The sequence below is a fragment of the Pleuronectes platessa genome, chromosome 2 (assembly GCF_947347685.1).
Source record: "Pleuronectes platessa chromosome 2, fPlePla1.1, whole genome shotgun sequence".
Classification (NCBI taxonomy): Eukaryota; Metazoa; Chordata; class Actinopteri; order Pleuronectiformes; family Pleuronectidae; genus Pleuronectes; species Pleuronectes platessa.
This window is the reverse complement of record NC_070627.1, coordinates 20,756,349-20,775,997: the sequence shown is the minus strand read 5'-3', so window position 1 is coordinate 20,775,997 and position 19,649 is coordinate 20,756,349. Positions and strand designations below refer to the sequence as shown.

Sequence of the window (19,649 nt, the reverse complement as noted above, 5' to 3'; positions counted from 1 at the left end):
CTACTGCGGAGCAAACTGTGAGTGCTCGCCAATGCTACGCATGTCTGCCTGTGTTCAGATCACTTCTCCGCTGGCGCCCGCCATCTGGTGGGAAGTGGCCCTGGCTCTTTTCAGATTTGGAGAGGCTCCAAAAGACTGTCCCTGTCAGCTTTACTCTGCAACGTGAGCTCTCGCTCCCGTTGTCTATATTAGGAGGTTCAGCAAGATGTCAGTATTAGGGTTATAATCCTGCAAAATATGTCTCTCCTCAGACACATGTCTGCACCCCCCCCTCCCACTCTCATTATGAAGCTGCTCTGGGATAGCAACAAAGATGAAATCTGACCGAGATAAAGAGAAGCTGCAGCAGCTTGTCTGGTTCATGAAATACAGTCAGCTTCCTGTTGATCAAGCAGTTGTCTGTTTAGCCTTAAAATAGCACATTTTATTCTTTCAAAAACTACTATCAACAATAAAAAATGTTTGACAATGACTATATGTGATGTGAAATAAGTCCCCTGTATTGCCTTTAAAAGTAGTTTGAGTTTCTATAAGCTCATTACTTGCTTCAAGGAGGCTAAGTTTTTGTCTGGTTTTCTTTTTGATTTTATTTAGCAGGATTCCACAAAAATTATTGGTATGGGTCAAAGAAGAACAGATTACATTTTGGTGTTGATATGGATCAACATTATCCTTGATTTCCCAGATAATAATGAATGGATCTTGATCAGAAAACAAAATTTGAAACCTTTAAGGGACTTAAAGGTTTCGGATTTAAAGGACTTCAAAGTTTCGGTTTTGGATTTTTCATATGGGACTGATGGACCTTGGAGCAGTTACGTCTTATAATAATTTGTTTGTTTGCTGTTACAACACTAACTCTTAAGTTGAATATTGTATTGAGACTCCCTTTAGATCATCATTTTATGGTGTACATCTTATATTGTTTAATAATGAATATTGATAAAAAAGTGAGCATGAAGTCCAGTTGGTTGGTTTTATTTGATTGATTGCTGTAAATTGAAATGTATTATTCCTAAATATTTCAGTGATAAAAAACATACAAAATATCAAAAATATCAAAAAAGCATAGAATTTAATTTAACTAATTACAGTGATAAAATAAATATATAAAAACAACAAATATCTTCAGTTTATCTTTTCAAACCTGATTCCCCCACAAAACAACACTTAGAATGAACTCTCAGTTTTCACAATCTGGACTGTTTCACCTGTTTTCGGCTTAATGCACAGATCCAGCTCCATTTCATGGCTGGGGGAGGAGGCAGGGATTTTGTTGATCTTGGCAAAGCTCTGGCTGATGTCCATGAATGTTTTATTTTTGGTTTCGGGGAGGACGACATACAGGTAGATGGATCCCAGGGTGCAGACGACCACAAAGACGAGGAAGGTGAAGGACTGCAGCGTCTCCTGCACCAAGACAAAAGCAAAGAGGGACGAGTTAGAGATATGTTTTCTGTTTTAGGACAGTGAATACGTCTTCTGATGAAAAATGTCTCAGTTAAAACTAGATCCAGAATAAAATGAACTGACTACGCAGCTTCATGATTTTTTGAAGATTACCTCTCAGCACAATTCATTTCAAATATAAAGCAGTGCTGTTTTTGAAACCATTAGATGATTACTGCCCCCCCCAACACACACACACACACACACACACACACACACACAGAGCCCAATGACGACCTCAACTCCGCCCATCCACAGAGACGTCGTCTGTGACATCTGTTTTGTCATCTGTACGTGTCACGCTGAGGACATTGCCACTTCGCCCCCGATTTTCTACTGAAATTCGGTTTGTGAGGAGGGTGTGTGCAAATTGGAGAAATGTCCTCTTTAGATTATTTGTATACATTTGTGTGTTTGTGCGTTTAACTGTATCTCAGATACCCAAAGTATGAAAGCTAACCTTGACCAGTGTGTTATGCCAATAATAGAGATTAGTGACAGATTTAAAAATACACACTGACTGATTACCCCGAGGGAGATTTAGAGATGGAGAGAGTTTGTGAGTGTGTGTTTGTGTGATAGAGAGAGAGAGAGAGAGAGAGAGAGAGAGAGAGAGAGAGAGAGAGAGAGAGAGATTTTTGAGGCAGAGAAACTTGAGTTACCCCTCGCACTGTGTCACTGAGCTCTAATCCCTCGCTTTGAGGGGGCAGAACTCTAATATAGTGCAATGTACCTTGTATTAGAAAAGCAGTGTCCAAACCGCCATGACCTCAATGAAGAACTACTTACTGCTTTGATTTCGCTGATTATATAACCACTGCTGTGACCCTCGGACACTGTTTTCCACTTTTGAGTGTATTTCATAATGGCACTAAAAAACAGAGCATCGTGCAAAAGGTCTGGCCCACTTTCCAATGCTGACCCGGTGACGTAACGTGCATCAGCAAAGGGGGTGAATACCAAAAAAAAAAAGCCATTCTCTCCCAGTTGTCATTGGAGATAACACATTTGTGCACCCACTCTGTCTGTCATTAATCTAATTTCTGCAATCCCCGTGGATTGACGAGAATGAGACGGTCCCTTCTTTGACACGGGGATAAGCTTTTGATCTGCTGTGGTGGCTCAGCTGCGTTTAGTTTGGTGCACATGCACAAAATATTTGGCGTTCATACAATACGACACATTATCGGCAGGAGACATACACAAATCTTCTGTTTGCATTCCATGTTAAACCTAGAGAGACCCTAGATGGTACAACATAGGGCAGGAAAGGACAAGACGGGACCGTCGAGGATAGAACATCGTATGACAAGCTTGGACAGACAAGGCCAGTGCAGGATGTGGCAAGACAGGACAGAACAATAAACGAGGACCTGGGATAAGACAGAACCAGTGCAGGATGGGACAAGGTCGAAAAAAGATTGGTCAAGGAAAGTGGAGGAGGGAAAGGGATTAAACAGAGCAAGGCAGGGAAGAGCGTGAGTGATGTGTTTATATTTTACACTGAGAATGACCGAGCAGAGCAGCTGGTGTTACATCAGACTGTGTTCATCGTAAGTCACAGTCCAGAGCAGAGTATTGACAACTACTGCGCTGAGTTTGTCTCCTGTAGACACTGTGGAGTTAATGTTGTTCATAAGTCTCCATCTTTTCTGTTGCTTTGTTCTGTTGATATGTCTATAAGAAGTGGCACATTTTATGAGCCATTACTATGCTGTCCATGTACTTATAATTATCAATGATTTCTGTGTGTGTGTGTGTGTGTGTGTGTGTGTGTGTGTGTGTGTGTGTGTGTGTGTGTGTGTGCGTGCATGTGCGTGTGCGTTCCATACACCTGGTAGCCTAAACATATCAATAATGTAACATAGTAATGTTTACTCAGAGCATTTTAAGTGCCTGACTCTGTAATTTACTTTAGATCAAAAGTCCAAAAGAGTACATTTACAGGAGTGATTTTTAGTAGGCCATTCTCTCCACCCTGCAGCTGATTTTAAATATATCTCTTTTAATTTGGTCGTCTGTTTTATATGAATGTAACTGGACAGCACCTTGAATCTACCCTTTTATATTAGGTGTGCTTTACAAATAAATCTGCTATCTGCCTTAAAAGTATGAATTTAAGCTGATGCGATATCTTTAACAATAAGGTAGCTAGCCTGATCTCTCACCTAATCAAAACTGCTATTTCCTCTGCTACTAAATCACTCATCTATTCATCTTCTCAGCTGCCCTCGCATTATTTTCAACTTTCACAAAGTCATCCAGGGGGCTCAAATGAAAACCTTTTATGGGTGGGTTCATGGCTGTGGGACGTATGTTTGACAATGATGATGTAAAATGGGATCAGAAAGGAAAAGTCCAAACTCAGAAGCACAGAACAGGAGAGAATAATACAAAAGAGGACAGGAGAGAAGAGGAGGATAGGAGAGGACAGGAGGGAGGTGGACGGCAACGAGGAGGAGAGGACAGAAAAGGACAGGAGAGAAGAGAAAAGGAGGAAAGAAGAGAGGAGAAGAGGTAAGGAAAGAGGAGGAGAGGATAGAACAGAAGAGGACAGGATAGGTTAGAGCAGAAGAGAGGACAGAAGAGGACAAGAGAGAAGAAGAGAGGACAGAAGAGGACAGGAGAGAAGAAGAGAGGACTGAGGGGACGAGGAGAATAGAGGACAGAAGAGGACAGGAGAGAAGAAGAGAGGACAGAGGGGACAGGATATTAAAGGAGAGAAGAGGAGAACAGAGGACAGTAGAGAAGGGAGCACAGGACTAAAGGAGAGAAAAACAACAGTAAACAATAACACCCACTGTGGACATTAATTTGACAGAGACATGTAGAATGTCCTTACTAAGCAACTTTTTGTTGCAGTGTCAAAGTGACTGCTTTCTTAAGCAACACTGAGTCTTCATCAGTGTGTGGGGGTGTGACTGGGTGCTGCCGACGTGGGGGATTATTTGCATGTGTGTGGGCTGTACACAACAATATATAATGGGATGCCTACTCAATGATGGCTATGCATGAGATTACATAGCAAAGATTTTATGTCCACATATGTTCAGATGTTTTAAGGATCCTTCGATGCCGACCTTGTGTGGGAGCACAACGTTGCTAAGTCAATCTATCGATTTGTATCACGGTTATGGATCATACCTGCGATAATCTTAGCTCATTAGTATTTAATGCACCTCGCAATTAGGATGAATGTGTTGAAGTTTATATTGCTCATTAGTCTTAACATATGACATATAATAATAGAGCCAGTTATCGCCCAATTGTAAATGTAATATTGTCGATACATCATCTAAATTCCATATTTAGTTTATTGTAAGAAGAAACATGAAAATGGCAACAACGGCTCCTAGCACGGATTAATACATTACTATATAATAATGCCAATATATTCATTACTGTAGGCCCTGTAAAAAACAGCATCTTCTATAACATCAACAATTCGTTAAAATCATATTTTGTTCTAATAAGTAGAAAATGTTACAAACCCACAATGAATGTTATGTCATTATTTATATATGACATAAATGGTTTAGAAATTAAAGCAACTTTCTATAACTTCCATAATCTATTATCTTTCTTTTTTTCTTGGCACTATAAACTTGGAGCACTTTGTCATGTCTTGTGAAAGGTTCTGTCTTAACCCAAATTGTAACAAGTCTGCTTCGCTGGCGCTCTTTAAATTCACAGACACAACAATCCCCCGTCTCCTTTATTTCCAGCCTACTTCTCCCAAATGTGGATTTGTGCCTGGAGAACGAAACAAAGAGCTGAGATAAAAGCAAGAAAAGAGGAGCCCAAATAAAGTCTCTGTGGAAAGTTGGACAAGGGCTTTAAATTGCATAATCTGCACAGCGCTAAGGCACTAAAATCTGCCACAATATTGGTTAAATGAGGTCAGCTGTTGCTGCACCGCTGCTAAATAACCCTTGATGCTTTCCTACATGGGGAACATGACAAAATTGTTTTGTACACTGATAAATATATCTAATGTAGACCAAATTTTGGCCAGACTAAAAAGGATTGGGGCCCATATTTGGACCAGTTCTAGTTAATGTAGTTCTTTTTTGGTTGACATGTGGTATTACTATGGCTTACTTCTGGCCTAGATCTGACAAACGGGAGCGGACTGCACAAGTGCCATCATTCCTTTCATTTGGTATGTGGGCCGGATCTGGGCCAGACTAAAAATGCATTGAGAATCACAGCGATAGTCCACTCTGAATAATACAAATGTTTATTAAATTTAAAAGAAATTTAAATCTGTCCCCATTTCAGAACCTTGGCAAAGTGCTTAAGATTGAGCAAAGTGAAACTGATGCTCGTTTTAAACCGACACATTGTGATTTCTTTCCAGCCATTGAGCATCATAATGTTATGTACTGTGTGGACATAATTCAAAGATAAAGACATCATTTAAAGCTCCAGAGCAGAAGGCAATCATTTAATCAGCTTGTGTACAATTATTAATGCTGCCCTGGTGAAAATTGATTTGTGATATTGGGCTACATAATTAATACTGACTTGATTTGACTCCAAGGAGATACTAAACGACCACAAAGAGACATAAAACATCCACAGAGACTCCGGATGACCTCAAAAGACACGAATCAATCTCAGCTCTGTATCAGGCAGACCTTTTGTGTCTGTTTCAGTGTCTTAGGGGGACATTTACATGCGACCATACCGAGAACTAAAGGTTGTTTGTCTCTATATAGCTGCTTTCAGACATGCACTGAACTGCAAATAATCTCATGACAATCTCCAGAGGGGCTGTTTGTGAGAGTGCAAACGTTTGAGAGAGAGGCTCCAGAGTGGCTCTTTCCAGACCCTTAGACAAAACTCCGGGCAATGTCAGAGTGAGGGTTTTGAGAAAAAAGAAGTCGATTTTAAATAGGATTCACGATGGGTGATGGCCGCGGTGATGATGCTTCAAACCCGCAACAAACGCAAAACCGAAAAAAATGAAAAAGTTGTGCAACAACCATAGAGGAGGCCGACAGCTGAATGTCATGAAAGTGGGGGAGTTCAAAACATTCAATGTTTCAGTCAATTTCAGTCAATATTTGAATACTAAGTTCAATGAACTAGACTTCAATGGAGACAGATACCGTCGCTCCGATCTGTTTGAATTGTGAGTGTTACAGTTTTTCACAATTGTTAACATACGTTTTTCAAAACAATAACGGCTTTCTCAAAACTGCACACAGACAACTGAAAACCTCACACACAAAATGCAAAACCTGACACTCCCTTTGCGAGATGACTCTTTGCCATCAAATCTCTTAACTGTTCACAAAATGGAACTCGTGTTTTCATTTGGTACACACAGCCATATTTTCAAATGACTTACACATACCATTCATTGAGTACACACAACTAAGCATTTGCTTGCACACTATAAAGCATTTACAACACACTGAAGTGCAAAATTGAAAACACAATCATAGAAATGGAACACACCATATGAATGACTCTGGAGAATGAGCCATTTCTCCTTTTGTAAAATGTCTCAGTGTAGGCCTACTTTTTTCATAGTCAAACATAAAACAGCACACAAATATGCACAATAAAAAGGTTTATTTCGGTACACACAAAGAACAGTACAGTACTGTAAACCGGCCTGCTCAACCCCCCCCCCCCCCCACCCTTCAAAAATAACAGTTTTTCACAATTGTTAACACACGTTTTTCAAAACAATAACGGCTTTCTCAAAACTGCATACAGACAACTGAAAACCTCACACACAATGCTGACAGGCCTCGACACTCACGTCGCCACAGGCCTCCTCCATGGCCTGGAGCAGTGGGACCCGGTCCTGTGGGTTCTGTTCATATACCTTCCACCTCCAAGCTGAAAATAATTCCTCAATGGGATTCAGGAAAGGAGAATAAGGTGGAAGGTATAGAATGGAAAAATGTGGGTGGTCCTGGAACCACTCACACACTTGAGCAGCCCGGTGGAAGCTCACATTGTCCCGGATGACAACGTGATCGATCAGCTGTGGGTCATCTACCTGGCCAGGTGGTACCAGCAGGTCATGCAGGCCATCCAGGAAGACGAGGAGACGGGCAGCAGTATAGACCCCTAGGTGGGCATGATGGTGCAAGATCCCATGGTGATTCATTGCAGCACACATTGTGATGTACCCACCACGCTGGCCGGGGACCTCAACAATGGCCCGCTGGCCAATGACGTTTCTGCCCCGTCACCTCCTCTTCACCAGGTTGAATCCCACCTCATCAATAAAGATGTACTGGTACAACACATGAGCTGTGTCATGCTCCTGGATCCACTGACACAGACAGCATGAGAATGCAAGTTACAGTATGGACACAGTAAGGTCAACGCAGTGGGCTACAGTGAGACACTGTAGAAAAGGAACAATATTGGATTACAGGTACAATACATGCATGTGTCAGTGCTGAATGTTGGTACTTACAAGCACAAACTCTCACCATAACTCCTTGATGCTGTCTGTGTTCCGTTCGAATGGGACCCTGAACACTTGTTTCATCCACATGGCATTCCTATGAAGAATACGCTCCAATGTAGAGAGGCTGACGGTCTGGACGTTTCTAAATGTAGCATGGTCAGCCAGGATCCTAGTTTTTATTTGTCTGAGTGTGATAGAGATGTTCTCACAAACCATATCTACAGTTTCAGTCTCCTGTTCGGCTGTGTAAATGCTGTGAAATTGCTCAACAGACCTGAATGTTTAGAGATTTGAGTATTTGTGTGTTGTAGGTTGATGCTTTGAGATTTTACTTGAGAAGTGTGTGCAACAACTGAACATTGTGTGCAGTGTTTTGACAACAAGGTGATGTGTAATTGACATCAGAGTGTAAACAAGGAAAGTCAGAGTCTAATGCAGATAAGGGAGTGTGAAGTAGTGCCAAATTGGGTCGAGCGATTGGTACATGAAGTGAAGGTTGTGCAAATTGTGCTGAATTTTCGCTTTTTGTGTGTTAACAACTGAGAAAAACTGTAATTAGGCACACAGGGAAAATAAACGTTGTGAGAATGAAAAAAGGAAAAATGTCTCTGAAAATATTTTGATCCATCAAATTAGGAACCTAAATAAAACAGGGGCTTTATAGTGAAAACAGGATTCTTCACTAACTATATGTTGATATTGAGAAATAAGCTGAAGACAAACAAAACTTTCAAGCAGCTGCCAAATATAAAGGCAAGAGGCGCTGTATTGATGTCCCGCCAATAGACATGCTCATCAGCTGCCTCGGCTGTCTTTATAGCATAAACTCAATAATTAAAACCAAACTTTCTCGGTGTGATAAGAACAACCTCGAATCGAAAGAGATTTGCTTTATTTTTCGTTCAATGGAAGAGGAAGAAAAGGAAGGAAGAAGGTTGCTGCACCAGGAGTGTGGTTCCAAATGGTCTGTTAATCAATCTCGGGTGTATGCAGGGGGCGATTTGCCCGTTAGTGAGAGAGAACACTTCCCTGGAGGGGAAACAGATCGGCTAACGGGCATGATGGACTGTATATAAAGATGGACGACATGACTACTCCCCAAAAGGGAAGCCAAAGTGTTTGGTTGTCCCCTTGTGGCTGGCTGCTGTATAGGTCATAAACCTATAGTGTTCATTTTACTGCTGGTTTTAGTGAGGTATTTGATACAATAAAAACAGGGTGACACGGTATGGTTGACAGCAGGGTTGTGATCCGTTGAGTTCTTGACAGAATCTCACTACGATAGCTCCACCCCCAATATGATGCCAGCGTTCTTATTCAAGATATTTTAGCTGACATTTCTGGATAGTGGGAGAAGTGGAGATGTGTTGTCATATAGTTAAGGCTGCACATTTTAAAAGCACACTTCAAGTTATATTATCTGTACACTTTTGTTTTTTAAAACCTGTATTGTTTAAACTGGCTTCCTTTTTACATGTGCACTGTTTCTGTTTCTGCACCTGAATGAAGTGTGAGTGATCTTGTGGCAGAACACCAGATACAAGCAATACAGGAAATGCTCATCAAAACGTTGCTCTACACCGCCAGAAGTGGTCAAGCTCTCCACAGGGAGAAAAAATATGTGTTTGTATCTTGGCACTTAAGCTTTAGTTATCTCACACACATTTATTCCTCCTGTGAAAATTGGGGGGCTGACCGAGCACTTTCAGGAATCCTGTAATCACTGTGAGCCAAACTACCACTTTGTGCACCCTGAGGTGATCTGAACTGTTCACTTGTTTTATTTATGTGCCCTGTTTGTGTTTCTTTTGAAATTGGACCAAAGTCTAATGTTAACATTACACTGCAAGAACAACAACGACCTCCTTGAAGAACCCACAGAGTTTAATTTGCCCTTTTCCACTATTTGAGCTCCCACTTGACTCTTTGCCTCCAACACATGACACACTGGTGCAGCTGACTGAAAAGATAAAATTAGGTTTAACTGCAGGGGCCACAGAGAAAAAACACATTTGACGGAAGGTCAACCTAACGTCTCTGTCCAGCATGCCATGAGCAAAGTATCATTCTGATGTCAAACTTCTGCACTGACTTTCGTCTAGCTCTGTCTATCCCTCGGGTAATTAAGAGGAAGATTACCATGTGTATGGCTGGAATAATACATTTTGATATGATTAAGTTAAGATGTCAGAAGAAACAGAAGTTGGGATATATTTTTAACTGTGAGATGTCTAGATCCAAAAAGCCATGGGCGATAGGAAAACATTATTTATACAAAAGATACACATTTTTTATACAACAGCTGATTATTATTTGGTTTCAAGTCTCCATTAAACCTGTGACAGCTCTTGTCTGTATAGTCACCATGTTTTCAAAATTTGGCTGCAACACAAAGCGTAACTAGTATTATATATAGTTTAGCCTTTGTATATGGTATACTGTATGTAACATGCAGCTGTACCAGTTTTCCATCGAATGCCATGGGCTATATTGTTAGAATCAATACATGTGCAGTTCTGCATGCATCGGAACAAAGTCATGTTCACCCAATAAAGTCAGACGTATTGTAATACAAGGTAATCTGCATTTTCCACGTAGTTCCGTCGCATCAGTTTTATTGCAGCAGATTGATAGTTAAGTGAATTTCCGGTTCCCTGCGCCTGCTCTCAGAACTTAACAAGGTTATGCCTGAAATGTTCTGTGCTCATGTCGTCTGTGCTCATTCTCAGCGGGAGTAGGACTGTAACTGAATCCTGCTTGCAAAAGTCCTCATGAATGCCTTGGGCTAAATGCCTGCGTCAAACTGCATCGACTAGAGGTCAGATTAATTTCTGCTGTGAGGTTCCAAATGCACGCTACAGTATTTATAAGCACAGTGTACTCAAGGGGGTCTGAAAAATTCTATACAAGGCTAAAGATGCAGATAAGGCGCATAAAGCACTGACAGTCCCTGGATTACAGTTTTTCTCAGTTGTTAACACACAAAAAGCGAAAATTCAGCACAATTTGCACAACCTTCACTTCATGTACCAATCGCTCGACCCAATTTGGCACTACTTCACACTCCCTTATCTGCATTAGACTCTGACTTTCCTTGTTTACACTCTGATGTCAATTACACATCACCTTGTTGTCAAAACACTACACACAATGTTCAGTTGTTGCACACACTTCTCAAGTAAAATCTCAAAGCATCAACCTACAACACACAAATACTCAAATCTCTAAACATTCAGGTCTGTTGAGCAATTTCACAGCATTTACACAGCCGAACAGGAGACTGAAATTGTAGATATGGTTCGTGAGAACAACTCTATCACACTCAGACAAATAAAAACTAGGATCCTGGCTGACCATGCTACATTTACAAAACGTCCAGACCGTCATTGGACTGTATTCTTCTTAGGACTGCCATGTGGATGAAACAAGTGTTCAGGGTCCCATTCGAACGGAACACAGACAGCATCAAGGAGTTATGGTGAGAGTTTGTGCTTGTGAGTACCAACATTCAGCACTGACACATGCATGTATTGTACCTGTAATCCAATATTGTTCCTTTTCTACAGTGTCTCACTGTAGCCCACTGCGTTGACCTCTCTGTGTCCATACTGTAACTTGCATTCTCATGCTGATCCAGGAGCATGACACAGCTCATGTGTTGTACCAGTACATCTTTATTGATGAGGTGGGATTCAACCTGGTAAAGAAGAGGTGACGGGGCAGAAACGTCATTGGCCAGCGGGCCATTGTTGAGGTCCCCGGCCAGCGTGGTGGGAACATCACAATGTGTGCTGCAATGAATCACCATGGGATCTTGCACCGTCATGCCCACCTAGGGGTCTATAACGCTGCCCGTCTCCTCGTCTTCCTGGATGGCCTGCATGACCTGCTGGTACCACCTGACCAGATAGATGACCCACAGCTGATCGATCACGTTGTCATCCGGGATAATGTGAGCTTTCAAGTGCGGGAGTGGTTCCAGGACCACCCACATTTTTCCATTCTATACCTTCCACCTTATTCTCCTTTCCTGAATCCCATTGAGGAATTATTTTCAGCTTGGAGGTGGAAGGTATATGAACAGAACCCACAGGACCGGGTCCCACTGCTCCAGGCCATGGAGGAGGCCTGTGGCGACGTGAGTGTCAAGGCCTGTCAGCATTGTGTGTGTGGGGTTCTTAGTTATCTGTGTGCAGTTTTGAGAAAGCCGTTATTGTTTTGAAAAACGTGTGTTAACAATTGTGAAAAACTGTAATTTTTGTGAAGGGTGGGGGGGGGGGGTTGAGCAGGCCGGTTTACAGTACTGTACTGTTCTTTGTGTGTACCGAAATAAACCTTTTTATTGTGCATATTTGTGTGCTGTTTTATGTTTGACTATGAAAAAAGTAGGCCTACACTGAGACATTTTACAAAAGGAGAAATGGCTCATTCATTCATATGGTGTGTTCCATTTCTATGATTGTGTTTTCAATTTTTCACTTCAGTGTGCTGTAAATGCTTGGTAGTGTGCAAGCAAATGCTTAGTTGTGTGTTCCCAATGAATGGTATGTGTAAGTCATTTGAAAATATGGCTGTGTGTACCAAATGAAAACACGAGTTCCATTTTGTGAACAGGTAAGAGATTTGATGGCAAAGAGTCATCTTGCAAAGGGAGTGTCAGGTTTAGCATTTTGTGTGTGAGGTTTTCAGTTGTCTGTGTGCAGTTTTGAGAAAGCCGTTATTGTTTTGAAAAACGTGTGTTAACAATTGTGAAAAACTGTAAACAAGGTCCCACCATTCGTTTAAGTGGCCACATACGCAATTGTTTTATGAGATGATGAGTAACGGGCTTCATGTAAAAGCAAAGTCTGGCTATAATCTAAAGTAAAAGATGAAAATTGCCCATTTGTGTATCTTACCTTGTATTCATTCAGATATAGATGTAATATGACACATTATGGAATTCGCCATGCATTGAATTAAGACCAATTTGCAGCGACCTTTCATTTTTGTCTATAATATTGTAGTTTCTTCCGTGTAAAGCATTTTGTAACATTGTTAAGAAAGGTGTATATGAATAAAGTAAGGAAAGGAAACTGCTACAGAACATAACAAAATGTTTTGGGAAGACGAGAGGCTTCAGCAAAGCTCCTGAACCTTCACCCGGTGTTTCTATTAACAGTGAATAACTGTTTGCACACAGCTCGGAGAAAAAGCCCCCGGCTCTTTCTGCAAATGAAGGCCAGAATGAAAAAGTATCTGAATACACTGAGAGAAGTGTAGGTTTGAGAGGGCATGAACTGCAGCATATACATCTATTTTTTTTCCAACACATAAAGATTGAAATGTCAGAAGCCATTAGAATCTAATGAGGGACAAGTGGGACATTATGACCAAGAGCAAAGTTCTGTCTCTATAAAAAGCAGTGCTGAACTATGTCCTTGGCACAGCGGGCAATTACAGGGCAGACAGTAGATTTTATTTCTCTCACACCAGAGTTTTATTTCTCTCGCACTAGTAAATATATAATTGAATATGTGAAATTCAAACCACAGTCAGAAAAGCACAACCTTCGTTCTTATATATGTTGAGAGCCTTTTACATTTGAAGAATGTGTAGAGTTTAAAGTGTCTTGGAGGAAATAAATGTGACATGTAAGACACGTGTTCCCCGATGTTTTCAAGAGAGAAACAAGCTCAGACCAGAGTCATGTGTTACAGTAAGATGGCATCACAGCTACAGGCAATCTAACAGTTATCGACCAATTTCAAGATCCTTGCAGGTTGATGTGTGGCTACATGACTTGTGGCTTAGAAAGTAGAGAGGTTACCTCCACTTTCTAGAAGGTCGGTGGTTTGATCCCCAGATCCACCAGTCTGCATTCCGTAGTGTCTTTTGGCAAGACAATACAAATTGGACAGCTCTGCAGACAATATATGAATAATATGATTAAAAGTAGCCCTGCATTTAGAATCACTACGATTGTGAGGGTGAACCGGTGAATGGGACTATGAATGGTGGATGGTAGTGTAAAATGCTACCACTGTGAAACCACTGTATAAATACAGACCATTTACTTGACTGAAAAGCACATCATGCCACACAAAGGTGGGATTATTAAATGTTCTTTCATTTTTCAACCTCTCTTTAGGTTTATAGTATCTCAGAGATACTTTCCTTTCAAAGCTAAGAATAGTGTTTCCCTGTGTAGTCTAATATTCAAGGTTATAATCGATAGTAACTCCCCAAGAGACCACAAATTGTTGGTCTTACTTTTAAACAAATAATATAAATTCTGTGTATAAGAGAGGCTAAGTTATTTTTTTTTATTTTTTTTTAAACTTTGTACAGTGCGTCTTCTTGTTTTCACTCTTTATGCTAAATCACGCTGATTTCCCTCCGGCTTTTCTCCCTCCTACTGAAACATGAGAGTAGTATGTATCTTGGCAAACTCTCAGAAAAACAACACTAAAAATGCCTCCTTCTAAAAACTGTTAAAATATCTTTCACTCTGATATGAGAAACCATGCCAACGGATTCCCCAACACCCGAGGTCTCATAGAGTAGAGGTAAACGCTGTATAGCCGCAGCATGTCAGTCGGCAAGGAGACATCTTATCTCCAAACAACAGGTTTGATTTAAAGCACACACACCTAATGACTTCGGTGGATGGATAGATGTTAGAGTGACAGGGTGAAAGACGATGAGACAGTGAAGGATGGAGACACAGAAAGGGCAATCAACATATTTGTGGTTGCATGAATATGTAAAAGAAGGGAAAAGAACAGCAGATGAAGTAACAGCTTCTCAGTGAGTCATTGGCCACAGGTCTTGAAGGGAAGATGTGTGTTCACTGCAGAGGAGCAGAAGGGAAGAGGCCGTGACACCAAGACAAAGGAGACAAGCAGTGCGAGCAGCACGGGGGCTGATGCAGAACTACGTAAAATGAAGGGTCACACTTCTTAGATGTGACCATTTCAAGCTTAAGTGTCACATTGATTTTTCTCCAACCTGCAATTTAAAAACAACATCTGTGCTTCTGTATAGCTGCATTCAGTTTATAAACAGAGCTGATTTATTCTACAGGTCAGGTACGATTAAAAAAGTTACCTTTAGCATGTCGACTTGTGGTTTATATAAGGGCTGCAGACTTAAGATATTCTTCACAGGTACCATATATAACACATATTTATCAACCATTGGTCGAGATGGATGTGAAGATGTGACATGGAGAGATGAAACAGATCTGCTTCAAAGTGCGTTTCAGCCAGCTGGATCCAACTTGGTGCAGTTGAGATGAAAAATGCACTCATTTATGACGCCTGCCGAGACGTTAAACAGCCTATTGATCCGAAACATCAAAGAGAGGGCAAGAGGAAGCACAGGACAGAGGGAGAGGAAGAGAGAAGATAGCGCATAGACATATAGTGCACTTTGTTTTCCGAAAGAAAAAGCCCATTGAAAACCTTCATAATCAGCCTTGTTATCTTCTCCATTCATTAATTTGTCGCAAGCAATTCCCTTCCTTTGCTTTCATAATAAGCCCCATCATAGTCACATCTTGTCTAATTCGTTGGCGGCAACTCATTAAAAAAGAGCAGCAGTTTTTGTTTCTGTCATGGGGCTGCACTTAATGACCCGAGACCTTCACCACATAGTGTGTTGAGAGTACAGAAAAAAATGAGTCGCCCATGGAATTTGTAGTCCACCCCTCCGAGGAAATAAGATACCTTTCAGCAAAGGCATAGGAGCATTTATCTCGATAAGCGAAAATAATTTGAACCGTCTCGGTTTGTGTGATGCTGAAATATTAGCATGAAGTGCTCGTAATGTGGGAAATCGTACAGTACGGCAAACAAAATAAAACACAACTCCCCAGGATATATATTTAATTTGAGAGTTATGGTGAAATGTCTCCCTTAAGTTATCAAAGCTGTTTGCAATCCGGGGTACTTTGTGATCCGGAAACAAAGGGGAGCTCTGCATCCAGAGCTGTGGCTTGGAATCATCAGAGATAACACATCACCAGCCTGTTCATTCTGAATGTGTTTTCACTGTTGTAAATCCAGATGCAGTCAAGCACAACAGTTGACCAGATGGCCCAGAAAGCTGCGAGCAGAAATTAATGCTATGAAAATGCTTTCTTTATGGGTGGGCATGCCAGTGGGAATGAACTGATGATTCACAATCAAGACTTATGAACAGGTACGCCTATTTTTTTGGGGTTGTTAAGAAGATTTTAGTCAGAAGATGATAAACTGGCTTCCACTTGGTTTCTCTGGCTTCACACATCTAGACATTATTTCTTCAGCCTTGCAGTTTACAGTTAAAAATTTCAGCTCAGAAAATATTATAATAATAGAAAGTGAAAGAATGAGCAGTTGATTTTGAGTCCCTCAAATTGTGTTGTCCAGCAAGATTTTTACTTGATTGACAAACTGACACTTTAACTTCCCCTGAGTGTAGCCACGGTGACAAAGCACTGTGTATGATTGTGTTGGAGTTCGTCCAGCTCCTGTTGGGACACCTGTGGATGCTCCAGTTGTGCGTGAAGTTTGTATTCAAGGCACACAAAGGAGTTTTAAAGTCATCACTCAGAGTGGTTAACCTTCTGCGCTGAATTGACATTGTGATAGTCTGCCCCACAGCGTGATGGAAACCATTACAAGTTTTCATGCTTGCTCTACAAAGTGCCAAATGTTTAGGAATTAAATGGCAGATGAATTGTTGGATTATTTGAATGATCTATTATCTTCTTCAACAGAGGCTGTGTGACTGCCACATCACCCCTTTTACCCTGTGTGGTGCTGTAAAAGGAGCATATGACAGACTCTGAAGCTGCTCTCTGACATGCACTGGACTCTGCAGTTCCTCTGTATTTTCTCAAGAAGAAATGTATGTGTGAACACAAATGTCCACAAGAGATGCTCCGAAGTTCCTGTGGACTTTCACCGACTGGTCCCAAGATATAAAGTCCATAGAACACAGCAGAGGTACCCCCGCTGGATTCTTCCCAAGTGAGTTTAAAACATGACATGTAGAAGACACCGACAAATGTGCGGAGTTTATCGTGATAAGAGCCAATGACGGTGCCGTGGTGCTGAAAACATGATCTCCTCATCAGAGTAAATACGTCACTTCCTGTCTCAATCTGCTGCACCAGGCTGCTCCATCTCTCTCCTGAATAATGCATTCAGGAGAGAGGATTTGGTGCCATGCTGAACGCGTCTGTGTAGAAAACCTCCCGCTGTGTTGTGCATGTGTTAAAGGCAAACTCTTGGTAAACTCTGTGGCGAAGTCTCCGGATTTTACCCAGAGGTCATGTCTGAAAACTGCTTTATAATCTAGCCTGATCAATACGATCTGGGATCCCCAACCTGCTGGAGCTAAACCCTCAGTAAGCATCCTCTTGAGAAATTCCATAAGAGTGTGTTGTTGTTGGAGACGGCTCTGGTCTGGACCAGCTCTTGAAACTACAGCAAACTACAGAACACATTAGTCCACCTGTGTGTCTCAGATATGTCTGTGATGTCCCTGAAAGGTGAGCCTGATTTAGTGTCCAAGGAGATGAGTCCTGGCAAGGCTAAGTGTGGTTGTGGAGGATATTGGTACTGAGTATTTAGTCCTCAAGGGCCACGGCTCGTATTTTACTCAGGCTTTATTAAAGGGGGTGTCAATTCAGGACATTAGACTGAGACTCGCAGCAGATTATCCTGGGTAGTTAATCTCTTCTGGCACTGTCTGTCTTAATGGTCATCTTGGTTTGGGAGTGCAGCAAAAGGGGAGATGTCACTATATCCTACAGACATTGAATTACCTTGGAAATGGAACTAATTTCAAGAAGACAGCAGCCCCCTGCACTTAGGGGCTAGTTTCTACTTGTTTTTTGACCAGAGATAAGTAGAGTAAATTAGCTTTTACACTTATCTGACCCAGAGAGGACAATGAAAACACCAAAAAGTGCTTCCGTTGAAACAGTCAGCTTTGTCTTTTTCTGTGTGTTTATGTTTGTGAATCAGTTCAATACCAACAGGAAGCAGAGCCCATAAGGACAATTAATGGGATATGAAGACAGCAACAAAGGGCAGCAGTGGATGGCTTAGGAGGTTGAGTGGGTTGTACAAATAAAATGGGTGAAGTAGGTGCTGTGTGAGAGGTTAGGTTAATGTGTATCATGGTGTAAAGTGCTTTGAGTGGTCATAAAGGCTAGAAGAGCAACCATTTAAATGCAAATGCATCAATTTACCTGGAAGTGACCATGGCCTCTGTAAAGGAGGTGGACAGACTGTACACTACACAGCAGAAACGCCTCAGTATCAGTGGCATAGCAACATTATCTTATTACTTTAATATTAATTGTTACCAACAAATTTCCATCAAAAATCATTATGATGAAATGTTGTGCCCTCTTTGTTATAGGTCAGTTGTTAGTACAACGACATTCGACCGATCAATCCCTGATCAAATATTTTCAATCCTTGTCATTCTATATTGACACATTGTATGGATCACGACAATTATACTTTATAATTTCCCTTCGTGTTTATATTGTGTAAATCTGATATTTTGGGCCCTCCTAATGGGGGCAAAGACTTTAAAATCCAGATGTGGACATTTAAAAGAGGGAAAAAAGGGGTTTAGCCAGATATGTCATGTACATATATTAATGTTTCTTTGCACCTTGTCTATAACTAAACAGCTGGATTAATACATCTACCAGTTTATCATTGTCTGTCTTTGCAGCTAGTGGGTACAGAGAGGTGAAGGCTACAGAGGCCTATTGTCTGTCTAAATAATAGGTATATATACTTATATACGCATGTATATACATATATATAAATATATATTTATTGTAGTCTTGGCTGGCTTGGATATCTGGCTAGTATCAATACAAGATTCCACAAAAAACTTTTCAAAAATCTTTCCAAAGTAATGAGGATGAGCACAGAGAGAAAAGAAAGGGAGGCAATGGGTCTAGGAAAATTTGAAAATATGCCAAAAATATAAACATGAGCACAAGTAGGGATTGAATGGCCAAAAAAAAGGATAAATGTTTTATGTCTGTGAAAAAATGCGAACCATCACAAAATTGTGATATTGAGTGGACGATTTGGTAATTCTCAACAGGGGGATGGTCAGATGGTTGGAAACTGAATAACTGTTTAGTGGAGTTTATGCTGAATCCTGCCTGCTGAAGAGGGGGTGGCAGAATTGTCAGGCTATTAAAGTGGATGTTATTTTGTTAAATTTCGTATAAAGGGGACTGCATCCCCTCTCATCCCCCAATAAACCTTCTACCGGTCATATTGAATTGTATTATATTAATTGAATTGATTCTTTTGGCTGTTTGGGGTTCAAAGTACTGATACAGGAAACTGTGACATATGAACAGAAGAGGATGAGGCTCAAACTCTAGTCAGATCCAGGCATTGTTTGCTTTCAGAGCTGTTTTATTATCTCCAGTGCTTTTTACAAACTCACTTTGTCCCCCTCTTTTCTCCAAGTGTGTTATGCTCAGAGATCAGATTTGCCAACAGCAGCACACTTCCAGAAGAGCTGATGCCGAGAAACAGTTCCCGCACAAAGTGCTGTGCTGTGCCTATTGGTGTCAGTGATTATTTGACTAAATTGAGAGAATTGTTTGTCCTTGCACAGTCAAAACCAAACCAGCTACCAGGTTTTATAGTGTAACACCACTTAATGCAATTTGAAATGGTTTAATTCAAATGGACTCCTCGGGGAGAGTCAGATCAGAGACATCAGTTAGTGCCCCTGCATGTAG

The 19,649-nt window shown here is 41.0% G+C and overlaps 1 protein-coding gene across 9 annotated transcripts in view; it reads right to left on the bottom strand.

Moving 5' to 3' along the window:
* Positions 1 to 962: 962 nt before the first annotated feature.
* slc2a9l2 (solute carrier family 2 member 9, like 2) overlaps positions 963 to 19,649 on the bottom strand; it is a 110,270-nt gene continuing 91,583 nt past the window's right edge. For all 9 annotated transcript variants that reach the window (XM_053443191.1, XM_053443180.1, XM_053443157.1 and 6 more), the window contains one exon: positions 963 to 1,410. In XM_053443191.1, coding sequence (XP_053299166.1) covers positions 1,171 to 1,410 — 240 coding nt within the window. In that variant the 3' untranslated portion in view covers positions 963 to 1,170. The remainder of the gene's footprint in view (positions 1,411 to 19,649) is intronic.